We start from the raw sequence: 15,505 nt of genomic DNA, 5'->3' as shown, positions 1-15,505 counted from the left end.
ATCCCAAAAGATGATCAACTATCTAACTGAAGCTCTAAAAGAGAGAGAGAGAGAGAGAGAGAGAGAAGAGAGAGAGAGAGAGAGAGAGAGAGAGAGAGAGAGAGAGAGAGAGAGAGAGAGAAGCGTTTACTTGTCATCGAAACAGTTTCTGATCATTATAACCAAAGGGTTCCCAAGAGGCTAAACAAATGCATTTTTTTACTTCTTAATCAGATAAACTAAAAATACCATTTAATTCTTCTGACAGTAGCAATTTTACTCACGTTTGTAACGGTCTCGTTAAATTTATTATAGAAAAAAGACCATGCAGGAAAACTGTGCCTCTGGGCAGGAGATTTATGAAGTCGACGGAGTTAAAAGAATCATTTATAGAGGCCTCTAACTTCTTGCATTAGTCACCAATTGTCTAATGTCAACCTAAAATTCATACAAACAGCCAAGAATTTTACAACATCATCAAAAAGTTTATATATTTCACTAATTCCATTCCATTCAGTTGTATATTATATTCATTCATTACACACAGACTGATATATTTCAAATATAACTGACAACTAATGAAAACCCCACATTCAAATTCAGTATCTCAGTAAATCAGAATATCGTGAAAAGGTTCAATGCTGAAGACACATGGTGCCACACTCTAAACACCTGTAAGGCCTTTAAATGGGCTCTCAGTCTAGTTCTGTGGGCTACATGATCATGGGGAAGACTGCTGACTGGACAGTTGTCCAAAGACGACCGTTGACACCTTGCTCAAGGAGGCCAAGACACAAAAGGTCATTATAAAAAAGGCTGTCTGTTCACAGAGCTCTGTGTCCAAGAACATTAATAGAGAGACGAAGGGAAGGAAAAGATGTGGTAGAAAAAAGTGTAGCAGCAATAGGGATAACCTCACCCTGGAGAGGAGTGTGAAACAGAACCCATTCAAAAATATGAGGGAAATTCACAAAGAGTGGTCTAGAGTCAGTGCCTCAAGAAGCACTAAACACAGACGTATGCAAGACATGGTTTCAGCTGTTCAGCTGTCGCATTCCTTGTCAAGCCACTCCTGAAAAACAGACAGCGTCAGAAGCGTCTCGCCTGGGCTAAAGACAGACTGGACTGCTGCTGAGAGGTCCAAAGTTATGGTGTCTGACGAAAGTACCATTATTTGTAAATCAGGGTCCTAGAGTCTGGAGGAGGAGAGGAGAGGATGTTTCTTGAGGTCCGGTGTAAAGTCTCCACAGTCATTGATGGTTTGGGATGCTGTGTCATCTTCTGGTGTTGGTCCACTGTGTTTTCTGAGGTTCAAGGTCAATGCAGCCGTACACCAGGACGTTATAGAGCACTTCATGCTTTCTGCTGCTGACCGACTTTATAGAGATGCAGATTTCATTTTCCAACAGGAATTAGCACCTGCACACAGTGCCACAGACTGCCCCAACGAAGTATTGAGTGCCGTACATGCTCATACTTTTCAGTTGTATTCTCAAAATCCTTTCTTTGTATCGGTCTTCAGTAATATTCAAATTTTCTGAGATACTGGATTTGGGGTTTTCATTAGTTGTCAGTTATAACCATCAAAATGAAAAGAAGTAAACATTTGAAATATGTCAGTCTGTGTGTAATGAATGACTGTAATATACAAGTTTCACTTATTGAATGGAATTGGTGAAATAAATTCACTTTTTTGATGATATTCTAATTATATGACCAGCACCTGTGTAGATAGATAGATAGATAGATAGATAGATAGATAGATAGATAGATAGATAGATAGATAGATAGATAGATAGATAGATAGATAGATAGATAGATAGATAGATGAAACCTAAAATAATAATATCAATAAAATATAAAGATATGCTTCGATGGCTCTTTTCCCCGACCTGTCTGTGATGTTTATGGTCTGGCTGGTTATGGTCTCTGATATCTGTATGAATTCTTAATTTTTGCATTTGTTGACATGAAATTTAACCCAGCAGATGGCGCTGTGATCCCAGATTCGTGACTTTAATGTAATTCAGCAATTAACATCAAGATTTAAGATCCCACGATTCTCGGAACAAAAGTTTTCGTTTTGATAATCTTAAGAAATATTTAGCTTCTTAGACTCGGAATACAGTTTAATGTCATACAAGTATTATTTACAGGCTCACTGAAAGAGTCTAATCCCGTTATCTCTTAATATCTCTTCACAATGTTTAAATATTATTCTAATTTTGAAATAATCTTCCCAGCAACTGCTAAGGAAAGCATGTGCTGCAGATTCTATTCATAAACCGTCTATGAATAGAACCTCAAAAGCTTGCTATTTTAGCAGTCTAGCTCATTTCTAATTTGTCTTCTAATCTCTCAACCATAATTTTACACAGTTTTGTTATTCTTTGAATCTATGCATTTATATTTGACTCGAATTATTTTCCATTTAAATCACCGAGTTTAGATAGATATAATCGTTCACATTCTTCAACTTATGGCTTCATTGATGAAGTCTATACAAAAACGAGTTGGTTTTCACTGATTGCAACTTAGAAATAAACAAATAGACTAAAGCAATAAATAAACGAATAGCAGTATTACATAACTCTTATCAATGTATTAGTCATTTAACAGAAGATCTATTCTCCCCTTGCAATACCTTCACAGTCCCCCAGGGGTCCGTAATACTCTGACATTAAATAATAGATGATCTCAGTATGTGTGCCTTTTGGGGCAAATTATTCTAAATGAAAGGGAATTCATATCGCCTGTATTTCATTTTTCTCTTAGGCATTTAATATTTAATTGGCCTCCAGTAAGCGCTGAATAGTTTCAGTGAAAAATGAAACAGAGATCACTTCCGTCGCACACCAGAGAGCCTTGAGTTTTATATAATACCTGTGGTATTGCTCATTTAAATAAACCAATGATTAAACAGAAGTTAGTAAATAGAAGATTACCATAAACCAGTAAATCTGACTTTCAAAAAAGCTTGAAACGCTATTTTCCTCCTCCATAACGAAGTAGCTAGAAACGTATTTCCATTTTAAACAAGTGCTTTGGCAAAAGACATTTAGCCGAGGTACGGAGCGCTCTGGAAAGGAGGTAGACCGTCCCAAACTTACTAGAATTTGTAGTGTGTTGTGTTTGGTTAGAAGCTCATAGGCTTCTGTGATAACAGTGGTAATGCTCCTGGACATCTACTGGACTTTCAGTGTTTCTGTTTGGGATCAATAAAAAAAGTCACTGAGATTAAGCCTCTAGTTAATTCAGAGTAGACATCCACTTTATGTTCAAAAATATTCAATCTTTTATTCTTTTGTTTTTTAGAAAGAAACTAGAAGACTTCCAGATCCCACTGAAACCTATGTAACAAGGTCAAATCAAAGACTAGCAGCTGAAGACTGAGTGGCCTTGGACAATTTAATTTCTCAGAACTGGAAAATACCTAAAACGAGTCCTTATTCTGCAGAACCTTTGAGACCTCTGCATTTATCGAGTATCTTATCAGTGCCAACTCCACCAAACGCATCCCTGTTCACCACATTTTTTTTAGTATAAAACGTGAAAAGAGCACGAAAAGCTAATTTTTTTGCATTGGGTTTGATGTCTGAGATAGTAGTAAACATTATGAGGCACTTTTCATTATGTAAGTTAATCAGCGAGGTCAATTTCAGCAGGCATTAAACAGTGACACGTAATAACTGAAATTAGAAAAAAGGGTTAGCATGTGATGGTAATAATGCCATAATCATTATTTTAACACGTAAAAACACGTGAAATCCAAACGTGTATGACTTGCTTTCTTTTTAGAAAGATATTGTGAAGAATATTGATAACATCTATTGCCCATTATCCCTCAGAAATAATACACACACACACACACACACACACACACACACACACACAACACACTTAAACAAAGCCTGTCACTGCAATATCCTGAAGTTTTAAAGAGTAGAACAACACTACAATTCTTAGATCTCAAGTAGACTATATTTGCACATTCCCACCTGTAAGAAGTAAATCACTTTCAGCTGTTCGGTGGGTCATGAATTACGCCCCAGATTTCCTTTACAGCTAATCAGCAACGCAGTGACAACTTTATCTTACGCTTTTAAAAACAAATATTAGTCGCGTACATATTTTTCCATTTAGAGCTTCATGTGGATGATTTCACGATAGTTTCACGACAGATCTATGTGTTCTCATTTCCAAAGAGAGCTAGCAGGGCCGAAAAAAATGCCACAGCCTTTGCAGTGAATAGGCTTTTAGTCGAGGAAGACCTTTTAAAGTCTTTGCCGCCCAATGTCAAAGAGGGTTTCCGTAGAACAAAGAGGGAGCATGCAAGCAAGCCCGAGGCAGATGCTGCAGCCAATCAGACACGCTGTAAACATATGATCTAGTACAGAGGCTGTGGAGACAGTGGGATGACATACTCAAGTTAATGTGTGCTATGGCTGCCGTGGAGGAGGATGGCAGTAATGAATAGCTTTCATGGCTCAATGGCCATCGTTTCTATCCCTGATATATATATCCATTCCATTATATACATATATTCCATTAAATAAACAGGCTACACACAAAGTTACATTACTCATGTTTTATTGATTTTTTTTTTTTTTATCAGGCTACATTTCTTGAGTTGTTGTTTAGTAGTTACTCTCAGTGTAATTGTATGGGTTATTTAACAGTCAACACTGTGGGAATTACAGCGGTTTACAACAAACCACTGCCTTGCCGATTATTTCCAGCTAATTCTCCCATCGCTTTTTTTAAGGATTCCAAAAACCGTTAAAACCTACGATTAAGTTTAGCTTGACGCACAGGAAACGGCTTTATTTGCTTAGTTAAAATGGTGGGGATGTGAAGGATATGCCCCTGAGAGTTGCTGTAACAATGAGGCGCTTATGGGTCACGGACAGATGTAGCACGCCATAACAACGCGCAAAATCTAAACGGAAAGTGAGAAAGGCGGTTCTGGGAACGCTATTGTCATCCCGAAGCCCCGCCCACGGCGGCTCAGCCTATCGCGTTCGGAGGGCGGAGCTGACTGAGAGCCGCAGACGCAAGGACATGCTCCAGTCCCCGCTAGAATCTTCATCCGAAGACGGAGAACGCGCCTTCGGTCCATCTCTAGGTGAGTCCGGAACGGGAGCGTTTAATTCGCGTTATGGGTGTTTGAGGCTAAACGTTAACATCGCAGACGGTTATGTTCGGTCATTTCATCTTCGTGACGCAATTGTGGAATATTCGCCGGAACGCGTTCGGGACAGCCTTAAACTTTTCAAGCCCCCTCAGTGAGAAAAACGTGCTACTGTTAGTTATTGTTCTGAAATGCGAGTTAGTGAAGCGAATTTACCGAAACGAATGCTTCGGACGGCGGAAAATTGAACACCGCGGGGGATGTGTAGATAGTTCATAGAATATTAATTAAAATTTGCCTCGGTAAAGTTTGTACGATTTTTAAGCTTAAATTTACGTTGCATTATTTACTAATGCACACTTAGCGATTAAACAGACAGGCCTCTGTTTAAAATACTATACTTAAAAAAAGTAAGCGAGAATCAAATCATGTGTACAGATTTAAAATGAAATAAAAAGTAGTGAGCGTTATTTTTGTTTTGTCCCGTGAGTGGAAATTAATGTTGTTTATTTGGGTTTCCGTAATTATCGGCAGAGGAAATCTTATCCACGTAACGTTACAAAAGATATCGTCCCCTCGAATATTAGTCAGCCTTCTGAAAGTGAGCCCTTCTTGATCCTGCTGACTGGATGTGATTCAGACGTGCAACGTTTTTTTTTTCCACGACTAAGTTATATTTGAGAATCAGCCCATTTCCTGGCAGGAAGAGCTGCTCCAGGAGATGGTACAGATCTCTGCCGAGCCCAGTTTAGTAGTATACTTAAAGCTATTAGGTTAAATAGCAGATCTGCAGTAATGCACAGACCCCCATCCCTTTCTGCCCTGCTTTCTTGTCTATCAGAACTCCTTGGATTTTTCCATTGGGTCTGCCAACATTTTATTAGTTTCCGTCTCTTAGCGCCTAAACATTTGATACAGTGCTGAATTTATAACATTTTCGCATTTTCTAACATTGAATCTTTTTCGCTAATTTTGTTATACTCCTGCAAGTGTAATTTATGCGCGCTGTAAGTTTTAAACTGGTGTCAGGAATATATCTTTGAACAAACTGGGAGTTGTAGATACTTGAACTGCTGCAGCTGTTCACAAATGTCCAAATATTTTGCACTGCCTGTAGAAGGCTGCCTGTTGAAGCATGCTGCATATACAGCAAAGTTCTTTTACCCCGATTTCTTTCTTTTTTTTGTAGCGATTTTTCATGGACACGCGGGCAGATTGCATCCAAATATGCAGTCTTTGATGCCGTTTCCTTTCTGCAGGAATATTTATAAAAGTACAAACTGTGTGTGGATGCTGGAGTGTATCTTACCCTGAGTAAGACCGATTGTGTTTACTCTGCCGTAAGCACCCTTGAACATTTCCAGAAAGTCCAGCGCTTTAGGATTTCTGATCAGCTGAGGCTGGGTTCGCCTAATTCGTTTGCTGACCGGTTTGTGATGATTAAGCTACTAGTCTTTCCTGTAATTGTTTGTTTGCGAGTTTGGCTATTTATATTTTATTTTAGTGCGTTCACGTCTAGTCTGTACGGTGTATTTCTTTGGGTTGACCTTGCATGTAAAGTACATAGGGGATGTTTTTGTTTATCTTCTGTTTTGATCACAGAGAGCAATTTAGGCTGTGTAAAATGGATTCAAGGTGTGTTACATCATGTGCAGGACTACAGCTGGGTGCTTGTCTGCATTTTGTGAAAGGTGCCTTTAGTAAATCTACTCATTAGTAGTGTTTTAAATGATGTTCAGTAGTTCTAGTACTACTCCCCTTGCTTGTGGCATTCAGTGTTTTACTACTTTGTTGTGCCAGCGCTCTCCATCTGTGCAGGCCTTTTATAGGTAAATATATATATATATATATATATATATATATATATATATATATATATATATATATATATATATATATATATATATATATATATATAAACCTCTTTTTGGAGTGGCTGACTGCTGCAAAGTGAAGCATATGCAGCAGTAATCTCAATAATTAATAAGATTGGTGGAATATGCTTTGTCTATTATATGATGCAAGAAGTGAATCTCAATAGAGATTAGAGGAAGCCTGGCAGACTGCCTGCATTAGGAATCATTAGAATGTAAGGGCATATTATTCTGGGCTTCATGGCAGTGTTGTCTTGAATAGTTAAGGTGATCCAAATTCTTCCAGTCACTTTCAAGATTCATAGGTCATTTCTAATTGCAACTCAAGATATTTTTACTCGTACACATTCAGTTACGGAAGAATATTTGTTTTTGCATGTTACCTGTATGTTTGCCGAATAAATAGATGCATGGATTAGATTTAATTGCATTGGTTTTGTCGTAGAGACTGTGAAGGGAAAGAATGTTTAGCTAATCAACGAGCAGCCAGTTATACAGTGTTGCTCTGGACAATGGTCATTAATCAGAAATATTTAATTGCTAAATGTATTAGTTGAATCAAGAATCGATCGCTATTCCAGACCATGTAGTTCCAGCAATGTAGTAAAAAAAAACTAAATTAATAATAATAACCGTATGATACATATGTGTGCAAATTTGAATATCCAAATAAAAATGTGTTGTTCCTGTGTAAACAAATCTTCCTTACTGAGGTTATTTGGTTATTTAAAAAAAAATTGAACAATAAATACATTTGATCATGTGACCAGTGAATTTAGTCCAGAGAATGTCTGATATAGGCCTACATTCCCTGAGATATAAACCCATTTCCTTTCCATCATGCTCTTCCAGTTAAGCAACAAAAACGTATTTTGTACATATAAAGCTGCATATTATAATGCTGGTAGACTTTCATTCCATCTAACTTATCAATGTAAAGTCCCTCAGTTTATATTTAGTGTAGTATTGCCAGTTGTACCAGCATACCAAGTAATGAAATATTAAAAATGTCACAATACAGTGGCTTTCATATGATCCCATGCGTGCTACCTGTTTGTGTGCTTGGCTTGTGAACAGCAACAAAAGTGTTTGTTTACAGTGGGGTTTTTTTATGCCGTGCGTTGTACGATGACTGTTGAGCTCATGAACACAGTGGCCAATCAGAATCCTATATATAACCAACAAAGTGCAAACACTGTAAATTGGTGTTAACAAACACAGCTTGGGCAGCTTCTTTGATTATGTACACTTTTTTTTTTTTTTGTGGTGAACTAAAGCGATTCACAGTTTGAATAAAAGTTGTATTTATTGCATTTCTTCCAAGTCCTAATTCTTTAATTGTGCCGTCACAGGAGGATGATTCCAGTGACTGAATTCCGACAGTTCACGGAACAACAGCCAGCCTTCCGGGTTCTGAAGCCATGGTGGGACGTGTTCACAGACTACCTCTCTGTGGTCATGCTCATGATAGGTGTATTTGGATGCACTCTGCAGGTAATGATTACAGTTTTTCTCCTTAAACCGCATACGAAAAGTACATTTATTTTTTAGAGCTGAGAAGCTAACATCTTAAGCAGGACTAAGACATTGACCGAGAGCAATGGAATACTGAATAACTTCACACCATAGATGGATTTCCTCTGTACATGAACAGCCCACTGTTGGGCAGTGCGCACTGCATTTAGAAGTGTGAGTTTGCTAGTGGGAAAAAAAATAAATTCCAGTCACCCCACACGAAAAGATTGCTCCTTCCCCTCATGGTGGCCCCACTATAAACACAAAATGACTCCTGTAGTCTAGCTTCTCAGCCTCATAAACTAGTGGGTGGAGCTTCAAGTGGCTTGGTCTTCAGTTTCAATTCCTAGATGATCCTAATTATTTTTAGTCTCAACAAACATTAACAGGAACCTATTGTTAGGGTGGGAATATCCACCGCTGTCCCTGGAGGTGTGCATCAAGGAATGGCACAATTGCTTGAAGCGTTGCAATTTGTGATTGGATGTTTGTGATGATTCCAGTGAACACAGTATTAATTGACCTAATTAATGCTTTTACTAACGTCATGACATAATCCTGTGGTTCTGAGGTGGAATAAATAGCTCTCTCTTTGCTAAATGACCATGTTTGACTGGGGGCACTTTGAGTGGCCATGTTGTGCATAATGCACATTTTATTAGCCACTTGGGGCTGCTGTTCCTCACATCCATTTTACTGCAGAGATGCCGTGTTTAGAGCTGCTGATGCTTTATTAGCAGGCTTTACTCAGCAGTCAGACTGTTGTATTTGTGTCACACTATTGTGCTGTGTATATCTCCCACAATCCTTTCCCTCTCTTTTTAGCTGATTTTTCTTGTTTCTCATTACCTTTCCAGACAGAAACCACATGGTAATTACCGGACCAACTAAAACTGTTTTGCAGGAAAAGGGGGGAGGGCACACATCTTGAATCGAATACAGAATGGTTTTGTTTACCGCTGCTCAATTCTAGTCAACTTTTTGTTTTTTCTACCTGCTGTGTACTTTTTTAAAAACATATTTAAATCAAAAATTAGTAACCATTGAGCACCTTTTTTTGCTAACTCAAAGGTAATTCTTCTCTCTTTTGAATTCTAATGGCCAGTGTAATGATTTCTCATTTCCTGTCTGAGACATAACACTGACGTCAGAGCACCGATATAGTTATCTTTAAAGAGATGCTCCTTGACGGATACTGTTACACTGTTCCCGGCAATCTATGGGTGGTGTGGAATTGTAATTCAGCACATTAAAATGGACTCACTTGCTGTCTTTTACAATGTTGAGATTTATTTATTTGCTCCCTGAAGTGTGCATTTGAGGTTCTTTCGCTTTAGCTTTCATCTTGAATTATCTTATGTCCAGAGAAAATATACTTGGAGGATAATCAGAATGCCTGTACATGGATAGACTGGAGTATGTCTTATTTTCATTGTTTTGATATTGATAGCTACACTCTTCTGTCCTTTTAGGTGATGCAAGACAAAATCATATGCCTTCCTCAAAGGACATTCTCGCCAAACCAGACAGAGCTGATGTGTCCACCTCCTTCCACAAATCATGAATCGATAGTGCCTGTACATGAGTTAAAAGGACTGAAGACAAACTTGGACATTCAGCAGTATAATTACATAAACCAAATGTGCTATGAAAAGGCGCTGCATTGGTATGCTAAGTACTTCCCCTACCTGGTTCTCATCCATACGGTCATTTTCATGGTGTGCAGCAATTTCTGGTTCAAGTTTCCTGGCTCCAGCTCTAAAATTGAGCACTTCATTTCCATCCTGGGCAAGTGCTTTGACTCTCCATGGACTACGAGGGCACTGTCGGAAGTGTCTGGGGAGAATCCTGAAGAGAAAGACAACAAGAAGAACAGTGCCAGTAGGTCAAACCTTGACACTCCAATTGGCGAGGGCAACCTGGAGAAGACTCAATCTTTAAGATCCATTCCTGAAAAGATTGTTATTGACAAGCCAGCACCAAGTGTCCTTGACAAGAAGGAAGGAGAGCAAGCCAAGGCTTTGTTTGAGAAGGTCAAAAAATTCCGCCTGCATGTAGAGGAGGGTGATATATTGTATATGATGTATGTCCGTCAGACTGTTGTCAAAGTGCTCAAGTTTATCCTTATTATTGCGTACAACAGTGCACTGGTGTCAAAGGTTAAGTTTAGTGTTACCTGTACTGAGAACATGCAGGACATGACGGGTTACCGGTACTTCTGTTGCAATCACACTATGGCCCACTTGTTCTCAAAGCTCTCCTACTGTTATTTGTGTTTTGTTGGAGTTTATGGACTTACATGCCTTTATACATCCTACTGGCTGTTCTATATCTCTCTCAAGGAATACTCTTTTGAATATGTCAGGCAAGAGACAGGAATTGATGACATCCCAGATGTAAAGAATGACTTTGCTTTCATGTTGCACATGATCGACCAGTATGATCCCCTATATTCCAAGAGATTTGCAGTGTTTCTCTCAGAGGTGAGTGAAAACAAGCTGAAACAGCTCAACCTCAACCACGAGTGGACAGCCGACAAGCTTCGGCAGAAGCTGCAGACTAACAGCAATAACAGGCTGGAACTTCAGCTCTTCATGCTGTCTGGTCTCCCAGATACCATCTTTGAGGTGACAGAGCTGCAGTCTTTGAAGCTTGAGATTATTAATAATGTTACCATACCAGCAGCCATTGCCCAACTAGAAGATCTCCAGGAGCTTTCTCTTTACCAGTGCTCACTTAAGATCCACAGCGCCGCCACCTCCTTCCTCAAGGAGACCTTGAAGGTGCTGCGAGTGAAGTTTGATGACGCCCGTGAACTCCCTCAGTGGATGTATGTGTTGCGGAACTTGGAAGAGCTCCATCTGATAGGCTCTTTAAGTTCTGATGCATCAAAGAATGTAACCCTGGACTCTCTACGAGAGCTCAAAGCATTGAAGACACTGACGCTAAAGAGCAACTTCACCAAGATCCCTCAGTCCATTGTGGATGTGGCCAGCCATCTACAGCGCCTCTGTATTTGCAACGATGGCACAAAACTGGTCATGCTGAACAACCTGAAAAAGATGGTGAACCTAGTAGAACTTGAGTTGGTGCACTGTGACCTAGAACGCATACCCCATGCCATTTTCAGCCTGACAAATTTGCAGACGTTGGATCTGAAAGAGAACAATCTACGCACCATTGAAGAGATTGTCAGCTTCCAGCACCTCCGTAAGCTGACCTGTCTTAAGCTTTGGCACAACGGCATCGCTTTTATACCCGAACACATCAAAAAGCTTGGCAGCTTGGAGCGCCTCTACTTCAGCCATAACAAGATAGAGATCCTACCTTCACACTTGTTCCTGTGCAACAAACTGCGCTACCTTGATCTCTCCAACAACGACATCCGTTTTATCCCACCGGAGATAGGCGTTCTCCAAAGCCTTCAGTACTTCTCTGTTAGTTGTAACAAAATCGAAAATATTCCTGATGAGCTCTTCTTCTGTAAGAAGCTGAAAACTCTGAAGTTGGGCAGAAACATGCTGTCTGTCCTCTCACCAAAGATTTCTTTTCTGGGATCACTGACTCATTTGGAGTTAAAGGGTAATCACTTTGAGTTCTTACCAGCTGAACTCGGCTCTTGTCGCGCCTTAAAAAGCAGTGGACTTATCGTAGAAGACACGCTGTTTGAGACGCTGCCTTCAGACATCAGGGAACAAATGCAAGCAGAGTGATGACTGCTTTGCTTCAATGCCAAATATTGTAATCTGACTCCTTAAGAGGCAAGGCTCCAGGTGTTCCGTCCTGTAATATATATTGTGATCTATATGGGTGAGTACTTGCTATTTCATGTTTTAAGCTGGACTTGTGCTTAATGGCCTTTTAATGCAAAAAGAGAGACAAATCTAGGGATGAGTACCTTTTAATGCCTTACATTGTATATTATTAAAATAAATGTACAATGTTTTTTTTTTTTTACCTGTAAATCATGAAAGTAGACAACCTGTGACAGGGAATCATTTACAGTATGTGTGACAGCAATTTAACTGTATGCTTTCACTGACATTTGCTCTCATAATCCATTAAGCTTTTGCAGGTCAAAAACTGTCCAATGTTTTGCACTGGAAACAGCGTTATTAGAATTTGCACTGGAAACTTTAACATTCCTTTTATTTTACTTTTTATCTGTATATAGGACTTTGCAAGGATTTGAAGTATAAATGATAGGAAAATAGTTCATGTAATCATTTATACTAGTAGTATTTTTTATTTTTTTCTTCCTGCATATTTACTCTAATCATTTTAAATGCTTTCGGAGAGCAGGATCCATATGCATGTGTTCTCAGGTAGACGTTATGTTTTTCTTTGCATTACTGTTTTAATGTTAAACAAGTTTGACAGCTGTTGGTAGTAGATCCCGCAGATAAAGGTAACCGCATCGGCTTCAAATGTTGGCGGTTTCTAAAGGGGTCTGCTTTTTTCTGCTGTGGTTTGCTTGGTTTAAACAGTACTTGACTTCTCCAGTCTAAGACAGAATGCAGATGCAGAAGGCATTTCTCTTACCTTAACTTACATTAACACTTTTCTTATAAACCAACAATGTTCTATAAATAGACATTTAGATTTATTGATCGTATTAGTCAACAGTATTTGTCATTTAATCTTTCTATTTTATGCAAATTGAAAGAAAACATTTGACAGAAAAAGCTCTAAGCATATATACAGATGCATTTTAAGAAAAGGATTCTTTTATAATGTCTATAATTATAATGTATATATATATATATATATATATATATATATATATATATATATATATATATATATATATATATATATATATATATATTCTGAAGGTGCATTAAGATAAATCAAGTAGATTTTAAGTTTCCATAGTAATTTCTCCTAGCTGGTGATATATTACGAGTGTGTGTCTTTTCTTGAGGTCATGAACATGGTAATTACATTTGTCTCTGATCTGATCTTGCCTTGTGGGAGCTGACTCGTCTGATGTACTGAGATCAGCATGTGGCCTTTTTTTTCTGGCACCATATACAAGTGTCACTGAATTAGTGTTTCATGTATGAATTCATAGACACTGGTAATACACATATTTAGCCATTTTAAGAAGGTTAAAACCGAATACTTGAGCTGTGTGTGTTTTGTACGTAGTCCTGTAGTAATATCAACACACATGGCTTCGGTGCATTTGTAGAGATTTTTTTTTTTTTTTTTTTTTTTGACAGTAGACCTGTCTTTGGTTAGGAAGGTCAGTTTCTGTTCAGGTCTTATGCCTGGTCTGCATGATAAAGGTTATGGTGATTGTGAATGCCAAAGCTTCAGTCTGGACATTTTTTTCTTTTGAATCTGCGCATAAAATGAAGGATATTGAATTTTTTTTTTGCCTTTTTGATAAAAGTGCTGACAGTATAGTGCCACCATATGCCTTATTTTTCCGTTTTGTATCATTTTCATTCTACCAAAAATGTTTTTGATTTGTAAAACAGCATAAATAAAATGCGTATTTGTCCCTTGTGTTGAGTTCAGTTGATGTTTTGTAATTCTCAAGGGAGACTTGTCACCCAGATGGCAGTATTGTGCAGTAAATACAAGAGAGATCTGAGTCTATGCGATGTTTCTGGTTAATTTGCTGACTTCCTAAAAGCATGCCCACACCAGAAAGTGTGACACATTGCTGACATGAAAAATGCAACGACGAACAAGATTTTGATGTATTTGCTCTTTTTTTGAGGGATGATTTATAATGGTAAAATTACTCAAATAAATCTGGGCCATGTATTGAAGATTTGCACAAATGACTTTTCATTTTTATATAATGTATAATATATAATAATAATATATAATATATTAATATACTATGTATATATGTCTATGAATGTATGTACATGTATAATTCATTCATTTATTGTTTAATATTTGTTTTAACACAAAAATTCATCTCATTTTCTTAGGGTTGTTAAGAAAATGATATTAAAGGCTGGTGCTGTGAAAATCTGTTATAGGCCTAATATCATTCATGTGAAAGAGTATTATGAATGTGTGCCGGAACAATCCTCTGTCTGATGGAGGAATGAGGGTGCTGTCTCCCATCTCATCTCGCGTCTCGTCTCGTCTCAAGTTCCAGCACCAAGTAGGGATCAGAGAGTGTTTGTTCAGTCACATGATCAGCTGTGATGGATATGGCTATTGATAGCTGAATCATGGTCTGGTCTACAGTAAAAGGCAGACAGGGAAAGCACTATCTTCAGCCACTTTCATTACCCCTGCATTGCATGCGGTTATTTAATACAATTTCTGTTACATTTTGAAGGTAAAATGTAGGAATTTCATAAGGTAAGGAGAAAATCTATTCCACCTCTATCTGTGCAACACTTCAAGTGAGATGGATACTAATATTTTGTTACAGATTTGCAGTGTACAGTGTCGTATCTTCTAACTTTGACTAAAGTGGACAGCGCATGCCTTTATACAGGACATATCTTGTTTAATTACCATTCTGAAATACAACACCATGTACAGATCTAAGGCAGGCAAGTACTAGCATCCTAAAATAGAGCACTACACTATTTTGTCAACAAGATGGAGATGTTCAACTCTTGTGTGATCACTAATCACCACTTAGTATAAAAGATCCCATGTACCAAACTGACTCCAGAACCCCAAGCGGGACCACACTGACACTCCATAGGGTGCACCTATTATTATTATTATTATTATTATTAGTAACAATAATAATAGTGACAGTTTTATGTTGACTGCAAAGAAAAAACTAAACATAAACGTTATTACTGGAGGGCATGAGTAAGTTCATTAATCTGTTCTCTCTGAAGAGTTTTTGCAGGTCTGTGATTTGTGTTGCATTCAGAAATCAAGAAGCAAAAAAAAAAAAAAAAAAGTTGTGCTCCAGGCCTTTATAAACCTGACAAGCTGATGACCCTGGACAGTGTGATCTTGAAAATGTGCCCTGAGGAGAAGACTGCTCTCTGCTCAACCATGAAAAGACAAG

The 15,505-nt window shown here is 38.2% G+C and overlaps 1 protein-coding gene across 1 annotated transcript; it reads left to right on the top strand.

Annotated features, from left to right (window-relative positions):
* Positions 1 to 5,007: 5,007 nt before the first annotated feature.
* On the top strand, positions 5,008 to 13,237 carry lrrc8c (leucine rich repeat containing 8 VRAC subunit C). The gene is made up of 3 exons (XM_043240951.1): positions 5,008 to 5,104; positions 8,337 to 8,478; positions 9,972 to 13,237. Exons 2-3 carry the CDS (start codon positions 8,341 to 8,343, stop codon positions 12,210 to 12,212), a joined length of 2,379 nt encoding a protein of 792 aa, XP_043096886.1. The 5' UTR covers positions 5,008 to 5,104; positions 8,337 to 8,340; the 3' UTR covers positions 12,213 to 13,237.
* Positions 13,238 to 15,505: the final 2,268 nt, after the last annotated feature.

This window comes from Puntigrus tetrazona, chromosome 6, assembly GCF_018831695.1.
Source record: "Puntigrus tetrazona isolate hp1 chromosome 6, ASM1883169v1, whole genome shotgun sequence".
Lineage (NCBI taxonomy): Eukaryota > Metazoa > Chordata > Actinopteri > Cypriniformes > Cyprinidae > Puntigrus > Puntigrus tetrazona.
This window is presented reverse-complemented; position numbering and strand designations above follow the sequence as displayed.